Raw genomic sequence first — 18,869 nt, forward strand, 5'->3', positions numbered from 1 at the left:
ACTCACCGAGCGCACAAATACATTGTCTCGCACTCATTTCAAACTCATATTTTATAGAAGATTTGCAAACTTTTAGAATAAATACAGATATACAGACTGACAACTGCGTTTTATTTAGCAACCTGAGCTTTGGCAAAGAGCCATGGGATTTTTGTCATATGGGAATGGGAGGCTTGCAGAAAATCTTTCAAGATGTACAGCTCTACTGAAACTATTTCGGGTTTGTTCCTTAAAAGCCAGCTCTAGTAGTGACCATCTAGATTTAGTCTTGTATATGGTTGGCACAAAAATTCTCAGGGTTTGGTGTTACTGTTTTTATGTGTATGTAGAGGATCCTGGTGGGAGCTGACCCATCCACTATAAACGGCTTGAAGGATTCTGCAGGAACTAGGCTTCAGTCAACATGCAGTCTTAGATGGTTTAAAACATATAGGAAGGGTGAAGAGCTCGAAAAGTAGCACTCACGATTTGAAACTCTTTTGGATCGAATTGTGATGTGCGATGAAAAGTGGATCCTGTATGGTAACTGGACACGTTCGGGACAGTGATGGGACTCCAACAAGACAAGCCCCCCAAGCACGTCCTAAACGAAAACTATGGTCACAGTACGGCGGTCTGCAGCCGGCGCGATCCACTACAATTCTTTGGACGTTCACTAAACCATCACAGCAGAGTCTTATTATGAGGAAACTGATAAAGTATACCGAAAATTGTGTTAGACAGCCGGCACTGGTCGACAGAAGAGATCCGATCCTGCTCCACAACAATGGCCGTTCACATGTTACACAAATCCTTGTCCGAAAATTAATTGAATTGAACATCGAATTTCTGCCCCACCCACCATACTTCCCAGACCTCTCGCCAACCAACTACCACCTTTTCCAGCATTTCAATAACATTCTCACTGGTAGAACCTTTGCTAATTGGGGTCAGGTGAAAACGGCTGTTGTTGACTTCATCGAATCCCGAGTACCAATTTTTACGCTGACCGAATCGATTCAATTTTAACATGTGGGCAAAAATGTGCTGATTGTGCTCTCACTCATTTCGATTGAATCGAGTCAATACTACTGAAGTTATACCATTTTGAACTTTACCTATTAAAACCCTGAGGACTTTTGTATGAACCTAATAATAACAACATTAATCCCCATGCTTTTTTACAACCTTATTTTTGGTCTTACAATTATAGAGGGTGTCTCATTTAAAAAATATAACTAATACAAGTTCAAATGTTTTTTGTTGTTGTTAAAAACATACTTTTACAGGTTATTCATAAAAAAAGGTTTTTTTTAATTAAAAAAAGTATAGACATTTAAAAATAAACATTCAGGAAAACACATTTTTATTTGTTTCAACGCAAAACCGATAATTATTTGATCAATATAAGTTTTTTATTCTAATTTATAAATAAATAATGTTTTTGGCTAGACCAAACTTTTATATATATTTACTGGTGTTATAAAGAAAAGTAACAAGTTCAAATTTTCATTTAAATTCTAAAATAAATAGCTAAAATTTCAATGTATATATCCATTTTCCATCAAAAATGCAACTATAATTTACAAGTTTTAGGTGTTGACTAAACAACATGATATTATCAATCAATTCTTTCATTAGTATTTTCATTTCCACAATATTGGACTATTTTTAACGGTTCTTGTTTTTTTTTTTTTTTTTTTTTTTTTTTTTTTGTTTTTTTTTTTTTTTTTTTTTTTTTTTTTTTTTTTTTTTTTTTTAATAAGATGTTATTAAACTTGAGGTCCAGTAGAAGGGCTTCACAACAAGCCCTATCTGGAAAACATGATGATTTCATGCATTGTAGAAGTAATTTAATTCCCTTAAATTGATCTAATTTTGTATAGCTGCTCTGACCCCAAAAGACTGTAGTCTCCAACAAAAGAATCACCAGAAATTCTTGCATGACCAATAATGAGACATCTTGAGGAAAGCTTGAAGTCAGGCCTTCATGGCCAGTGAAAGAATACGCAACTCACCTCTCAGCAATTATCTCGGAAGCTTGCAGCATGCAGTAGAAGTGCCATAAGCAGAACGTCCATAAGCGTTCTGAAAAATAATAAATTTATCCTTGAACATAATTTGCAAAATTTTCTACCTATAAACCCCACTTAGTCTCACTGTGATGGGTAGAAAGTTCATGGTCATCATAGATGACCCTTATCCGATCCTTTCTGAGATCAGTGGTGAGAGAAATACCCTGATGTTGACATTTTCCCTGCTTTATTCAGGTCTTAACTACCTGAAATACTTTCTGATTAGCAATTTTGTATCAGTATTCAGGTCTTAATTATTTGAAGTACTAACTTATTAGCATTGTTTATCAATATTCAGATCTTCATTATCTGAAGTACTAACTGATTGGCAACTTGTATCAGTATTCAGGTCTTAATTATTTGAAGTACTAACTTATTAGCATTGTTTATCAATATTCAGATCTTCATTATCTGAAGTACTAACTGATTGGCAACTTGTATCAGTATTCAGGTCTTAATTATTTGAAGTACTAACTTATTAGCATTGTTTATCAATATTCAGATCTTCATTATCTGAAGTACTAACTGATTGGCAACTTGTATCATTATTCAGGTCTTAATTATCTAAAGTACTAACTGATTAGAAACATTGTATCAGTATTCAGGTCTTAATTATGTGAAGTACTAACTGATTAGCAACATTGTATCAGTGTATAAAGACCTGCTGTAATTCAATGAAGCGTACAACATTCTTACTATTATACAGCAGTAATACAGTGAAGGCACATTTTGCATTGCATCAACTGACATTGGCAGTTCTGTACCATTTGATTTGTGTTGCTAAAAAATCCAAGCTTTACTATTCCCAAAATATTTATCTAATGAGTAAGTGTTTAATAAATCTGCATGAATATTTACATCACATTAAGTTGTATTCTTAATATGAATTAATTCTGCTATTAATCCATCAAATTTTACATAAACTATTTGTAGTTATATCCAACTCATATTATGTATTGATATCTCAATTAGGCAGGAGTGAAATTTTAATTTATCGTCAAACAACTTTAGCTATTAATATTCTGGTAATAAAACTTCTTGAAAAATTATTCTGTAAGTATTTTATGTTTTTATTCACCATATAGTACAGAAGCCTAGTTTGCAACCTAGTTTTTCTTGATGAAAAAGAAATTAATCAGCTATGCTATTTTTGGTGGACGTTAAAATGGGAGGGTATCATAAGGGTTAAAAATATAAAACAAAAGTTTCTTGTCACTTCATATTTTTTCCAGCTTGTCACATTTAAAACTGACGGTTTTATATATAAATAATACTTATATGTGACTATCAGGAGACTAGATAGAGAGACTGGAAAATTCAATAATTTCAGGGCTGATTTAAAATTCATTTGCATGTCTGATGATTGGTTTTAAGTCAAGGTAAGAAAAATATGATGTAAAAAATGTTTGTTTCATTTTTTAACTCTTTTTATACTATCCCATATCTAGAAAAAGTAGAATGGCTAACAAATGATTGGTTTCTTTCTTAGAGAAAACTTCTCTTCAAGAAAATCAGATTGTATGCTTATATAATGGTTCTCAACTCCCGAACTAGTTGATTAGGTATACAGGTAGTGTTAAACACACCATTATATCATAAAGCTTATTACGTTTATGTAAATAAAATCATGTATTTTTAAAACAATTTGAAACTTTTTAAATAATTTTTACTATTTTTTAAAAGTTTTTTTAAATATGGTCCATTTTTATAAAGAAATTAAAAAGTATTTAGAAAAAACTTTGACATGAACATAACTTTCTCCACAACGAATGAGATAAATAATCTACTTGGAAATCCAAAAGATAAAATTTTAGATGAAATTATACGTGGAATTTACAAAGTTAACTGTGAAGATTGTGATAAGATTTACATTTCCGGACAAAAAGAACCATTAAAAAGGATTTAAAAAACATCAATGCCATTATAAATACGGACAAACTGAAAAAAAAAAAACAGCTATTGTCAAACATTCATTAGAAACTAATTACACCTTTAAAACCTTCACATTATCAAAACAAGAAGAACTCGACACTTATGAAACATTATACATATAAAAACATAAAGATAAAATATGAAACAGTGATTTTGGACCAATTCAAAATTCACCCTTCCTTTAAAATATAACCAAATTCTTTTTGACCCAAACTTTTATACATATATTAATATTTATTTTATTTTACTTTTAATTATAAAAAACTTGTATCAAGCTTTATTCAGCTGATAATTGTTTTAAATTGTAAAATATTTATACTATTTCAAATTTTTTATTCACACCTGACGCATCTCAGATGTCAAGAGGCCTTGTGTGAGAAAATTAAAATTATTGGACAATTGTGAGTTTTCTTTTATAGAAAATAGTTTTTCCAATAAGAAGAACTTCCTTCTTTAATGAAGTATATAAAATGTTTAAAATTGGTTTTTTTTAATATTCACAAACAACTTTGACACACAAATAACTTTTCACATTAATCAGGTGGTGTCCACACCACGAGTGTTTTAGATCTAGCTTAATCTATTGCAGGAGTCTTGCGAGAAGATGTAATCTGCGTAGGCTTGTCTGATAATAGATTGGTTAACAGTGAGCACATGTTGGTAGGCTACTTGTAATTAATAGCTAGCAACTGGTTTGACCGTCTGACCGCAGATGTCATTGAGTCGCAGCCTCGTGGAACTGTACACAATTTTAATTACGGTTACAGTACAAATTAACAGTCCCAGATTGAAAACAAACACGACACAGTTTGGGTTAACCATTTTTGTGCGAAACCAAGGGTTAATAAAGGGTTTGACCCATATCTTTTCCACCAAGATGGTCTGTATGGAAATATTAAAATATTACTTTGAATGTGTTATGTTCACAGCATAATTTTGGTATTTTCATCTTTATTATTTTAAGGAAGTAGGACTAATAAGATATGTATCTATATTATCAGGGGTGGATCCAGTGCTGATTTGCAGAGGGGGCCATCTTGGTTTTAGCTTACCATGATTATCTTTACAGCACAATATGTGTAGTATTTTGACACATCAAAGAGTAAAATACACATAACGTAGCTATGGTAGGAAGGGTTGGTTCAATTTGAATGTTGAGTTTAGCTTATCTTCTTTGAGTTCAGCATCAGATATCAGACGCTATAATAAAAGGAAGGTAAATTAGAGCTAATCTCACCATAAAATATATATTTAGAAAAAATTAACCAATTCTAAAAGTTTAATAAGTTAAGTTAATTTTTTTTCTTATGGTTAAATACATGAATGATTTCATATAAAAATATATTTTTCCAATATTATGGTGGGGGCTTGCCCCTCCCCCATATAAATTTTTAAATCCGAAATTTTGTTTATCAAGAACAGAAAATGAAAGGTTCAAAAGTTTAAAAATAACCCTCTCCTTATATATTGTACTACAAACCTTGATGACTTGAATTTGAAGGGACAAGGACAGTTCGAGCTATTGGATATTTTTAGTAAACAAGCATCAAGTCACCATATGTTTAAAATTAGCTACCGACAAATTTATAGACGGCCAAAAGTTTATTAAACTTATCTAGAATGTGTTTCTAGGTAGTAAGCGTATGTAATTAGTTGTTTACCTCAACATCATGATACAGTATTATGCACTTTTTGTAATTTTAATGTATGTCTTAAAATGTCAGGTTTAGACAAGGGGGAGGGGGCTTGAGCCCCCCCCTTGTCTAAACCCATGAGGTAATATATTACATTTATAGTTGTGTAGGATAGCAAATCATAGAGCTTGTTACAGAATACTGCAGTAAACTGGTGAATTTACAGTCAGACGTGGGGTGGGGAATGTTCTTGTCACAACATGAAAGATTGCATGGTAATTGTTGGTTCTCTTACCAGCCTAGTTGCTGTTGATTTATTGAAGTGCCTCAATGAACTTCGAGTAATAGAGGTGAAATTTATTGGAACTGTCATCAATAATTTAAGTCCCTGAGGTTTGATATCAAGGTTAAAACTGTATAAGAAAATTTAGAATAGGGTATATAGTTCAAATTTATTGGATCAACTTATTTAAAAAAAGCTAAAGATCTTTTTATGAGAACTCATTTTCATGCAATAAATTCTTCAATTATCACAGGCACAGTCCTAAAAACTATACCAAATCATTAAAAAAATAGTAAATATGATATATCAATATAATTTGGAAGCAAGAAAATCAATTTAATACAATTCCCTCCATTAGTGTGGTAATTACTATCAATCTCCCAAATGCATAAAAAATTACTCTTAAAAAGCATGGTCTGCATAACTTTTTGTTCAAACCTTGGTTTTGTATGTTGCACAGTTATACATGAATTGGGGAACATCTTTACAAAATTTTACTGTAAAGAAACAGTAGGTTTTTTAGTCTTTTGCATGTTATTCAAAATCTAACAACTACACAAATGAATTCCACTTTGTGTTTACGCTTGATCCAAATTTATATTCGAATTTTATTAAGGCATCTTTCCTAAAAACTCCGCTACATTAATAAGGTTTTTTTAATCCATATGAAAGCTCTACTTAAAACCACCTTTACACAAGAAGACTTCCAATTTCATTATGACAATTCTTGGCTCCGAAATAGCCAATAGGCATACTACTTCACCTCAGCTGAAATCATCTGTGACATTTCCAATTATGTAAATTTTTGAACATGCATATACATACTCCAGGAATTTTTTAATGTATCTAGATCTCCATAATTGAATTTAGCATGAAACTAATTTGTAAACTAAAACTTTATTTAATTACTAAAATTTATTCAGCTAATATTCAACTGCGTTTAAAAGACACAAGAGCGGATAAAGGTTGGGTACCAACACATAACCGCAAGCAACCGAGTTGGCCTCGACACGTGAGTCGGCCGATTGTCGGTGGCGGGCTCGGCTTCGGTTACCGTGAGGCCACACATAGTCCGTAATGCTAGTTCCGTAGCGCAACAATCTCCACTGTTTTTGTACTAGAGCATGTTTTCTTTTGAATTTCAAAGTGTGTATAGATAACTCTAAAAAAATTATTTGGAAGATTAAGTATTTGCTTGAGAAAATTGTTACATTTCATTGTTGTTATGTTTATTTTAGCTGAGTGGTGAATGAAAACATTACATTTGCCAATGCTAACAGTAAAGCTTTGTTACAACTCTAGCTAGTGTGGTAAAAATTTGTAGAATAATATCAATTATCTTGGTTATAATGTTTAATGTATAATTCTTGTTTCATTGTGTATTCATTGCAGTGAATTTCGGTACAAATACCACTATAAAACAGTGTATTTGGTGTTTTTTTGTTATATCGCCTCACAACCTCCCAAGAGCATATAGTGTGATGCCGAGAGAGTTTGCCATCGCGGTTGCAAGCTCTCGTTTATAATAATTTGTAAAAACATAGTACAATATTTGTAAAATATATCACTGGAGAACATTAACAATAAAAACGAAATTTTTACAAAAATTATTCTCTTTTTATAGCTCCTGAGGACAAATAATTTGATAGAGCCAGAAATAGTCAAAAAATAGTAGAAAGCATAGAATATATATTTCTAACAACAAAATTAGAGTATGGTTGATTGGTCAAAATGATATTGAGTTATATGTTATAAGATAATATATTAGTGTTATGATTAGTCTTGTCACTGCTAAGTTATAATAATATTTAAAGTGTAGAACATTATAAAATAATTATTTATTGATATAATATTGTAGTAATGCTACATGTGTAAAAGCCTAATATTTGAGAATATTGTAAATCATGCAATAAATCCGTATTTTGTTTTAAAATACAGGCAACAATATGTTTGATACTAAGTTTTTAAACCATGAGAAAAACGTAATTAGTACATTATTTACTACATAAGAATTTTTTATACAATACACTAATTTTTATAATTTCATTCTTGCTCGAATCCGCTATTTTTTATTTTTTTACCCCCTTTTTTGTTATTTATAGTATCCCCAACCACAGGGAACAGCCTACTTAATGGGTACCTAAATTTCCCTTATTTTGTAAAATCTATTGGCCTAATTATTAGGTCGTTAAGAAAAGAACAATGAAAAAGTCTAAAAAGGATGTAACCTACTTTTTTAATATTTTATTACCTAACTATAGTACATTAAATTTAGAAATAGAAGATAAGTTAGAAAACATTTGTTTCTTATTTGCTATTTTAACTGCTAATTGGTAAAATACTTTATGTCGATAAGTCTTATTTATTACTAAGGCACTGGAAATAAATATTTTATTTTGTCTAATATTACAGTTTGTTATTATGGGGAAATAAATGATGTTAGTATTTATTATTATTTATTTTAATACATTGTGGTTTTTTCTTGTTTGTAAAATCTTATTGTAAAAAAATATTTTTATTTTTACTTGTTAATTGAAGTGAAAAAGAATAATAATATAAAAATGGTCATAGAGACATTCTAAAAGTATGACTCTCCTTACCAAAATACCGGAAATAAAAATTGAGAGAGCTTACTCAAGCGTAACTTCAAAAACATCAAAGAAAAAATAGATATTTGCTCAAATTAATTACAATGCTCGGTTATTTTTTAATTAATGAAAAAATTGTTTTATAGACTTTTAATAGGTTTCGAATTTTAGTTGTTATTTAAAAATCACTTAATCAGTACAACATGGTTTTTCCACACAAATTATGTTGTAATAATAAGGAAAAATACTGCACAATAAGAAAATATGACTAAGTTTACTCTAATGGTAAGAATAATGTAAATAGGTCTGCCTACTTTTATATCAATAAATCTATGATTTTTGTACGCCGAACAACAGGATGTAGAGTTTATGTGAAGGGGGGCTAATAACTAAAATAATTCCAATAAAATAGAAACGGTGTAAGACTACTATAGAAAAGTAGTTTTCTTAAAAAGAAGGAACGCAACAGTATTAACCAACATAATGATTGCCGCTCGTAGGACCGGCAACCGTGCCCGTCAAAAATTCAATACTCCACATATCGGTGACGGGTGCGGGCACGGTGCGGTCCAACGGACGGTCTGGTGTCGGTGGCGGGACAACGTATGGGACTTGCAGGTTGGAAAAGCATGCGCTGCAATCTCCTTTTCACCCGTATGACGGCCAGCATACGGCCGGACTAGACGTGTCGGGCGCGGTGCGAGTTTATGTTGTGGTCCGAGACCTTAAGAGAGGTGGTTTTCCTGAAATGGAAAGTTTTCACTGAATGAAGCAAAGCAGTAGAGATTTTCTAAATTTAAGGGACTGTAAAAAAATCGTCCCAAGTAATTTTAGTTATAGACTTGGAGTGGTGTACATCATTACAGCTCGGGTTGTCGAGGCGATGTCCCCTGTTTGTTGACTTTGCTTTTAATAACGGAGTAATTAACAGCCCGAAGGAAACGTCCCTGTTATTAATATCCAGTTCCTGGGCGTTTGACCTTCGAAGAAAGGCTGAGCGAGCGACGGTTAGGCGGTTAAGAACAAGCCTGCGAGATGGCTATACAGTTAAGAAACAGCCAGTTTCCAGTTTCCTCAATTCCTCTCAGTTTGAATAGCTCAGTGAGCTTTGAATGTACAAATTAATCTTGCTTTGTGATAAGTGACTTCGTGACGGATGGTTGGGAATATTATTGCTAACAAAGGTGATCCTTGTAATGATAAGAAATCTTTATGAGAACAACGTGATCTATGACAATGATGTTATAAATATTCACATCATTGTCAAGATCACGTTGTTATCATAAAGATTTCTTGTCATTACCAAGATCACTTTGTTATCATTAATATTACAACCATCGTCACGAAGTCACTCTATCACCAAGAAAATTAAATTGTCATTACAAAGATCACTGAGATATAAATATCACATCATTGTCAAGATCACGTTGTTATCATAAAGATTTCTTGTCATTACCAAGATCACTGCACTATAAAGATCACATCATCATCAAGTTATTATAATGAAGATTCCTTATCATTACCAAGATCACTTTGTTATCAATAATATTCCAACCATCGTCACGAAGTCACTTTATCACCAAGAAGATTAAACTATCATAACAAAGATTACTTTATCATTATTAAGATCACATTTTTATCATGAAGAGCGCAAGTATAGTCTTCATGAAGTAGAAGTTTATATTATTACCTCGTAGTTCACAGGTATACAGTAATACATTGCATTAAAACAAAACAGCATTCCACGCCCACTCTGGCCTTGCCCTCGTCTTTGCAAATAGCACTTTCACAAAAATAAATGATGGCGTAATTTAGATTATGGTACTGAGGTGTGCAATAGGTAGAATTGAGTGAGCTACATTTTTAAGTCATCACATGCTAAAGTCGAGTAAAAGTGATATACATCGTAGAAAAAAATCAAAGCACAACGAACAGACAGGGTTTGCAAATTCAAAGGAAGAAAGAACTAACAACTTTGTAAGAATATTCTTCAACCATACAAGTGACCGCAAAGAACACTTTGTACCTCTGGACAAAAGCTTGTTTCGTTTTCAAAAACAGGCCGTGGTGTTGTTTTGAAAAGCGGCACAAAACAACAGAACTAAGCGTGGCACAGAAAGTTTAGAATGCTGTTAGTTTCTTCACCCATTTCTGTGGTGTTTCTTTTCTATTTAAGCGTTACCGTTTCCTTTGAGGCAATTTAAGTCGTTTCAAAATATCTTATTCACAATGTGTGGTTTAAGAAATAAACCTTGAGTCCTAATTTTAATAGCTTACGTTTTGAGAATGAGTTAATGATTTCAAAAAGTAATATCTCTTAAAATTTCTTTAGTAGTACTTTCTTATTTATTCAGTCACACAAGAGCTACTGCATTTTATTATAAAAACACAAACGTTTTATTCAACGGCATTTATTGGAATTAAATTTGTAAAAAGTAGTTCATCAGTGGTGAACATTATACTCACACACCTTATCATCAATTGATGATAAGAAAACTTACCTGAGTATATTGGTAATTGAAGCATTTTCATGCAGTCATTTGGTTGACGGGATAGGGAGTTTTTGTAAGGTTAGTATATTTCTAATATTATACTTTGAGATTGTTAAAAGAGAAAAAGGGTACTGGAAAAGGTTTGTTTTGGTTGGTATATAAATAGCCAAATCTATAGATATATCGTGATTCTTCACAGTGGGAGGAAGTGTGCGTCACTTATTATTTCCTATAATAAAAACCCGTCGATTTCTGCGTATACTCGTAACCCTTACTTTACGGTGACGCGAGATTTCGTGTAGACCCTTCAACGCGAGGTCTCCATTTATTTGCATATATTTGTATATCAACGAACTCATGATCATAGCACATGCAAGCGTGCTTTCAGACTGTTGCCCAGGCATAGATCACCGGCATGAAACTAATACACAAAACCTTTCGATAGTTAATCAATATAATGATTAGTCAATACGGATTAAAATTTTTTTACCTTGGATACAATTTATATTTCCTAATATCCTGGTATTGTTACCAGGATATTAATCCAAACTGGATCACACAGTGGACCCGGAGTATATTAATTAACATATGCATCCAAATTATTGATTCTCGAAATTTTCAATCTCACTTGATTTAGTTCCGACCACTTTCGTAAGTGTTACAAATAAGAAACTGTAAAATATCTTTATTTAGGCTTTTTTATATACATATAACCATTATCCACGGCTCTACCAGAACTTGATCTTCCGGTATTGAACGGACTGATATACATTCAAGTTGTCAGTCAGCGATGTGATAAGCGTGTTAAACATCTAAGACATTTATTTCAATTAACTCATGGTAATAAAATAATTTTGTAATTGCAATGTTTCCTAGTGTGCATTAATTGATAAACCGGTCAAGCATTGACAAAATTTGCTTGTGCTAAAAAATACCAAAATGTACAAAAGTTGTTGGTACTCAGAAATGCTAAACATTTACAAAGACTACGTGTACAAACCCACGTAATTCCGATCCGAAGCAATATTTTCACCAAAGACCTTAGTCTTTCAACTAACTAACGTTTAAAGAAGTGAAAGAATGTTTTATTTTATCAAATCAAATCAAATAACTTTATTATTATTGTATACATAATGTACAGAAGTGCAAATTTAGGGCCATAAGGCCCTGTCTTACAATTAACCCTAATACGATAATACTTGTTAAGTCAAATAAAACTACTATATTTAAAATAAAACGAAATTATATAATAAGGGTCTTTTTAAGAATGTAATACGAATTCGAAGTACACACACATTCATAAACACATTCATTAGGACCCCATCCTTCCTCCAAGACTTACTCCAACTAACCCATCACTGACATCGTTTCTAGCATTAGGTAAAGTTAGAGTTACTACTCTAGGTAAAACTTTCTAACACAATCTGGGGACCGAAGGCTTAAAGGTAAGTTCCGACCCACCGCAAATGGCCGAGCAGGCGGGCTGCTTTCAAGGACAGGATTGCTCAGCGGTCACCCATCCAAGCAGCAGCCACGCTCGACATTGCTTGATCTGGTTATCTTGCGATATCCCACGTAACCGGTTAATTACACTGCATCATTACGCTACGGATAATCTCGTATACGGCTGATCTTGGATATAGAGCTTTTGAAGTGTAGTCATTGTTCTTACTAATATCATGAAAACAGTTTCTTTTTTTGTCCTCTTAGGACACAAGCTTATAAATCGCACTTAGTTCTATAAGAACCTTAGTGCTGCTTCCGGAGTGACAGGATATTCAGGATGGGCAAGGTTAGGGGGTAGGGGCCGCCTCCTATTGAGATCCATGAGGAAGAAGTAGGGCACTAAATCTCAAAGTCATGTCTCCCCGGAAGAAGGGGAGGCCAGCTCTGAACCAGCCTCTCCAGTCAAAGTAGGCAGGGGGTGGCACACCCTTGTTGAGGCTAGCAAGAACCTCTGAGGTTAGGGAACAAAACCCACCAGCTCCAACAGTCATCTCTCGTAGTAGACTAGACCTAAAGAATTGCCTTTGAACCCCAGAATCTCGAAATTTGCGATTAGTGATGTGCCGCTTCTGGACATCCATAAAGTTGCCCAGATTAAAGTGACACATAGGCTTTTGCTGTGCCCAGTGGTAGGTTCAACTGGAAGGTATAAACCAGCCAGAACTGATACCTGCTGGGTATCATGAAAACTTATTAAAGTACTTTGACATAATATTCCAGTGTGTCATCTGTGTCAACGCCAAAGCCACGATGCAGACCTCTCCTTGCGGCCACCGGGTCGTCTGCCGCAAGTGCTTCGTCAAGACCATCCAGATGGCGGTATCCCAGCGCCTGCTGCCTCTGCGCTGTGTCATCTGCCGCGCCAAGATCCTGCGCCTCAAGCAGACCTCTAGCCTCCACAAGACCTGGGTGCTGCCGGCCAGCGCCTCCGGGTACTCCATGGGCGGCAAGACTTGGGTCGTCCCCTCGGCCAGCCAGTACAGCATGGCAGTCCCCAACTCCGAGTCGCTCTCTACTCCATGGCGTCCGGCTCTTCCTCTCTATCAGGTCAGGACCTTTCAATTTTGACGTGGTAGGTTATAGGGAAAACAAGGTTACCTACCTATAACGTATAAATACAGTTATCCCATTTACTTTGTGAGGCAGAGCAGTGATGGATTGGAGGGTAACGTTTCTAATTTAGTCCCAGGGATTTAGTCTAAGATGGATCACTGAGATCTAGGGGATAAGGCTATGATGGCCTAAAGCAGGGTCCTCACTAGGATTTCCTGAAGAGCCTTATTGCTTGTCTTAAATAATCTGAGGGCTGCAAGTACATATATTTAGTTTTTTCTGAGATATACATGTATTATTAAAAACCTAGTAAATTATTACCTAAATATGTTTAAAATACTACACTTATTTAAGATAATTGGAAATGAAAGAAAGTTTATTTTACATTAAATTTATTTTACATTAAATTTATTTGTAATTAATAAGTAATAAATATGAACGTAAGTGTAATACATACAGTAATAGTAGTGTGGTGTGTGTGTGTGTGTGTGTGTGTGTGTGTGTGTGTGTGTGTGTGTGTGTGTGTGTGTGTGTGTGTGTGTGTGTGTGTGTGTGTGAATTTTAATAAAAAAAGTGTAATTGTAATTTTTTTCATATCCTTAGGTTAGGTTAGGAGTTAGGTTGGTTACGTTATGTTACGGCAGGTTATGTTAGGTTACGTTGGGTTAGGTTGTTACGTTATCTTATTATGCTACAAAATCTCGTGTTTTGTAGTAGCGCGACCCACACGTTGATGTGTGGAGCCTGATTTCGACTGCCGTCTGCGACTGATTTCGTAATTTAAGTGTATTAAAAAAGACGAAACATTTTAAGTACTTTTATCATTTTTACAGGTCTTACAAAAATTTTAAAGTGTTGGTAACTTACAAATTAATGCATTTCTAGAATGGTTTTAGAACAGTAAAATCTTTTTTCTTTGTAATTAGAGTGAACAATAGGGAGCAAACAATACTCGTATTATAGAATTAGATCGCAGAATTGTTCTGTTGTTTACTGGATACCATGAAAAATATTTCATTCTTTATCATGTGTGTTACGATAACCTCATTGTCCACGGTTATTAAAGACTAGAAATTAATTTTGAAATTCAATTCTTTAAAGAGTTTTCATTAAATAGTGCAAATGTTACATGTTATGTATTCTGTATTCTACTAAAACGGAATTATGTATTAAAAAAAGTGTTGATATATTGATTTACAGTCCAATCTCCATAATCCGACATTTGCCAGTCCAAGACGCTCGAAAAAGGCTATCGGCAGTCGGCGCTGGCCGCTCAGGCCACTGTAGTACTGTACAAGTGTACATAATCTTTAAGTGAGAATAAGAAAGAAAAACTGTTTTTTATTTTTTTTTTTAAGTGTAAAGATGGTATTTTAAGAGTTATCACTTATGTACTATTTAAGCACAGTTTGTTCGTTCTACTATAGTTAGGTACAATTACAATACAATAAAAATGTTTGTTCTTACAGTATAGTGTTTGCTTATTTTCACGTTTCTTACTGATTATAGGTTATTTATGCATTGCATAAATGGCACTCTTGGTTATCCGGACTCCTTGGTAATCCGACAGTGTGCTGGTCCCATATCTGTCGGATTATCGAGATTGGACTGTATTTTTACGCATACCCATTTTATCTTAAGCAATATGTTTACTAGAACATTACTGCTATTTATGCTCCTTTGATTTAGTTCATCTCGCTGCGGAGGCACTACAGCAGTTTAGATCACCAATTCTGCAAGTAACCTGTGACAGGTGAACTTATGTATTTGATGTTGTCAGGAGTGTCTTCCGTGAGCTCGGCGACCACCTCCAGCAGCGGCAGCGGGGGGGACAAGTGCCGCTACCCCCGCCAACCCATCTCCGGACCCCTCCGCAAGTCTCAGGCCCAGTCGATGAAGGTAGGCCTCAGTAACAGTCTAACCCTTGCACAGTCTGAAAATTATCTGAATCCTGTTTTTGATCAATAGTACACATCTCACATTATTACGACCATACCTTTGACAGATCTAAACGCACACAATATACGTATATAGACATAAAATTGCTAATGCACACAGCAGGGAGAGACTCGTTAAGGAAAAAAATACAAATACGATTATGGTTATTTTTTATGTTGAGATGTTTGGTTATTTGCTCACCGAAACCAAACACCAACAACAACCAATATAATTCTATGCTTATCATTGGTTATCATAGAACTTATAATTTTTATCACATCATCATATTTCAACCACTGACTTCATACTCATGAAGTCAGGTTGGTTGAAATAAACTATATTTACTATACGGTGCGTACGCTTTCAGTAAAAAAGAATAGTTGGTACTAGAAACCCTGAAATTTTATAGAACATTATAACCACCAATAATGTAAAATTAGCTTTTAAATCAATTAATTAAATTTATTAATTAGGGGAATAAAATTTGGCAAAATTATTTATTATATTTATATTTTCAATACATTAATCTAATAACATTTTAATTGATACTCACAATACAAATTTTTATTTTTATTGGTTTTATGTCAGATTAGATTTTTATTATTGGAGACGGTGGGAGGGAGTTTAAGATACCCTATTAAATTATAATTATATATTTTAATATACAGTTCTAAAAGAAAACAAACAAATGTTACGGTACATTATTCATTATGAACATATTTCAAAATATCTTCTTCCCAGAGTCTTGAGAAAGAGGGTATAAAATAAGGCCGTACTTATAGTCAATCACAAACAGATGGTTAATTAATTTGTTGACATATAGTAAAGGTTTGATAATGGCAACATATTTACAGATCACCCATGTCTTCCAGAACCACACATATTTATGCTTTCGTGTTGTACAGCATGATTTAAGCATTTAATAAACATAAATCCCTTAACCTTTATGAGTTCATGATGGGCCGCTGGGATGAAAATGTTTGAAATTAACAACCACGAAATCCCCGGTTCTGGTACATACAAGAATCGTATTGCATTGTATGTATTTACCTTGACCAATATCATTTATCTGATGTACTTATCTACTTTATATAGTTACGTTGACGCATGCCATGCAATATTGTAATTGTTTCACGCAATAAAGGATATTATTATTATTATTATTATTAGTAGATTGTATAAAGAGTTACTTGCTAGATTTTTATTTATAAATTTATTTCGGACGCAATGTATATAAATAGGTAGCACTCTTCGACTTCCTTTTTTGACTTTAGAATGTAGTTTCGTCAAACATGGACCTAAATCTCTAATGACTCAATCTACAACATCCATTGTTCTTACTTTATTCATACGCGGATGAATGAGAGAGATCGCTCGAAGGCTGGAACAATAACAGAAATCGTACCGGAGCGTGACACAATGAGAATAAAAGAACTGGGAGAATCATTAGAGAGCTTTCATTTGAGCCGAGGGCGAACACAGGGCGTTACTCTGCTCGGCAGCGCTGACGTGAAGGGAGACAATTCTCAAATATATAACAGGATAATAAGGCATTTTGAATTGTTATAATATTATTTAAAAAGAGTAAATATTACGTTTCGAAAACCAGTGGCTGCTGCTCTCTTCGTTAGGAATCGAAATCTAAAGTACAATATAACGCATGGGCATATATAAGAAAGGGCTCAGCCCCCCCCCCCCCCCAAATGTTAAAACAAAAACATTAAAATTGCACACAGCAGTTTGTTTTAAAGCTGAAAAAATTATCAGGTCTTTAAGCTCAGCAATTTCTAGGGGTAAGCTTTCTGAGTTGTTGTTTTTGGAAAATATTTTATATTTCATAAACCATCCAGTATGTGTGATCCCCTCCCCCAAAATAATTTTCTATACACGCTACTGGTATAAAGTATGTACTTTAATTAACAACTCAACTAAGGATGGTAATGAGAATGTCAATTGGGAGTGCCGATGGCCGAGATATCTAAGACGTTGGACTTTGGGTCTCAGTTAGAGATAGCAAGGGTTCAAATCCTGTCTGAGACCAAAGCACTTTTTATCTGTAACATCGACCTTGTACTGTATCGAACTCTCCCTTTTATTCTGTTGATAAGATCCTCGCACAAGCCATTGGTCAATGAGGACGGCAGAATAAGGCTTTACAGGGGATCGGCCGCTCCTTAAAACACATCATACTTTGTGACAGAAATATATATACTCAAAACTCTAACATCTACCTGACACCCAACACAAGATAACAGACATGTTACGGGGCTCCTGTAACAGTTACTCATTTGTCCCAAGAGTAACCGTTACTTCAAACTCAAAGTTCCCGTTACAGTTACTCTGTCGCTGTTACAGTTACTCTGTCGCCGTTACATTGACTCTGTCGCCGTTACAGTTACTCTGTCGCCGTTACATTGACTTTGTCACCGTTACAGTTATTCTGTCGCCGTAACAGTTACTCTGTCGCCGTAACAGTTACTCTGTCGCCGTTAGTTACTCTGTCGCCGTTACAGTTACTCTGTCGCCGTTATAGTTACTCTGTTTCCGTTACAGTTACTCTGTCGCCGTTACATTTAATCTGTCGCCGTTACAGTTCTGTTACAGTTACTCTGTCGCCGTTACAGTTACTCTGTCGCCGTTACAGTTACTCTGTCGCCGTTACAGTTACTCTGTCGCCGTTACAGTTACTCTGTCGCCGTTACAGTTACTCTGTCGCCGTTACAGTTACTCTGTCGCCGTTACAGTTACTCTGTCGCCGTTACAGTTACTGTGTCTCCATTTACAGTTACTCTGTCGCCGTTACAGTTACTCTGTCGCCGTTACAGTTAATCTGTCGCCGTTACAGCTACTGTGTCTCCGTTACATTGACTACATTTACTCTGTCGCCGTCACTGTTACTCTGTCGCCGTTACAGTTACTCTACTCCGTTACAGTTACTCTGTCGCCGTTACAGCTACTCTGTCGCCGTTACAGTTACTCTGTACCGTTACAGTTACTCTGTCGCCGTTACAGCTACTGTGTCTCCGTTACAGCTACTCTGTATCGCGTTACAGTTACTCTGTCGCCGTTACAGTTACTGTGTCTCCGTTACAGCTACTGTGTCTCCGTTACAGTTACTCTGTCGCCGTTACAGTTACTCTGTCGCCGTTACAGCTACTCTGTGTCTCCGTTTACAGCTACTGTGTCTCCGTTACAGTTACTCTGTCGCCGTTACAGTTACTCTGTCGCCGTTACAGCTACTGTGTCTCCGTTACAGCTACTGTGTCTCCGTTACAGTTACTACTGTCGCCGTTACAGTTACTCTGTCGCCGTAGCTACTGTGTCTCCGTTACAGTACTGTGTCTCCGTTACAGTTTACTCTGTACCGTTACAGCTACTGTGTCTCCGTT

At 34.6% G+C, this 18,869-nt stretch overlaps 1 protein-coding gene across 1 annotated transcript in view; it reads left to right on the forward strand.

The window, feature by feature from the left end:
* Positions 1-501: 501 nt before the first annotated feature.
* The window catches only part of LOC124363774 (probable H/ACA ribonucleoprotein complex subunit 4), a 30,879-nt gene continuing 12,511 nt past the window's right edge, over positions 502-18,869 (forward strand). The window contains 4 exon segments of the mRNA XM_046819036.1: positions 502-933; positions 13,210-13,497; positions 13,500-13,536; positions 15,323-15,441. Of these exon segments, the coding sequence (XP_046674992.1) occupies positions 502-933; positions 13,210-13,497; positions 13,500-13,536; positions 15,323-15,441 (876 nt within the window).

Source organism: Homalodisca vitripennis, chromosome 5 (genome assembly GCF_021130785.1).
Source record: "Homalodisca vitripennis isolate AUS2020 chromosome 5, UT_GWSS_2.1, whole genome shotgun sequence".
Taxonomy (NCBI): Eukaryota; Metazoa; Arthropoda; class Insecta; order Hemiptera; family Cicadellidae; genus Homalodisca; species Homalodisca vitripennis.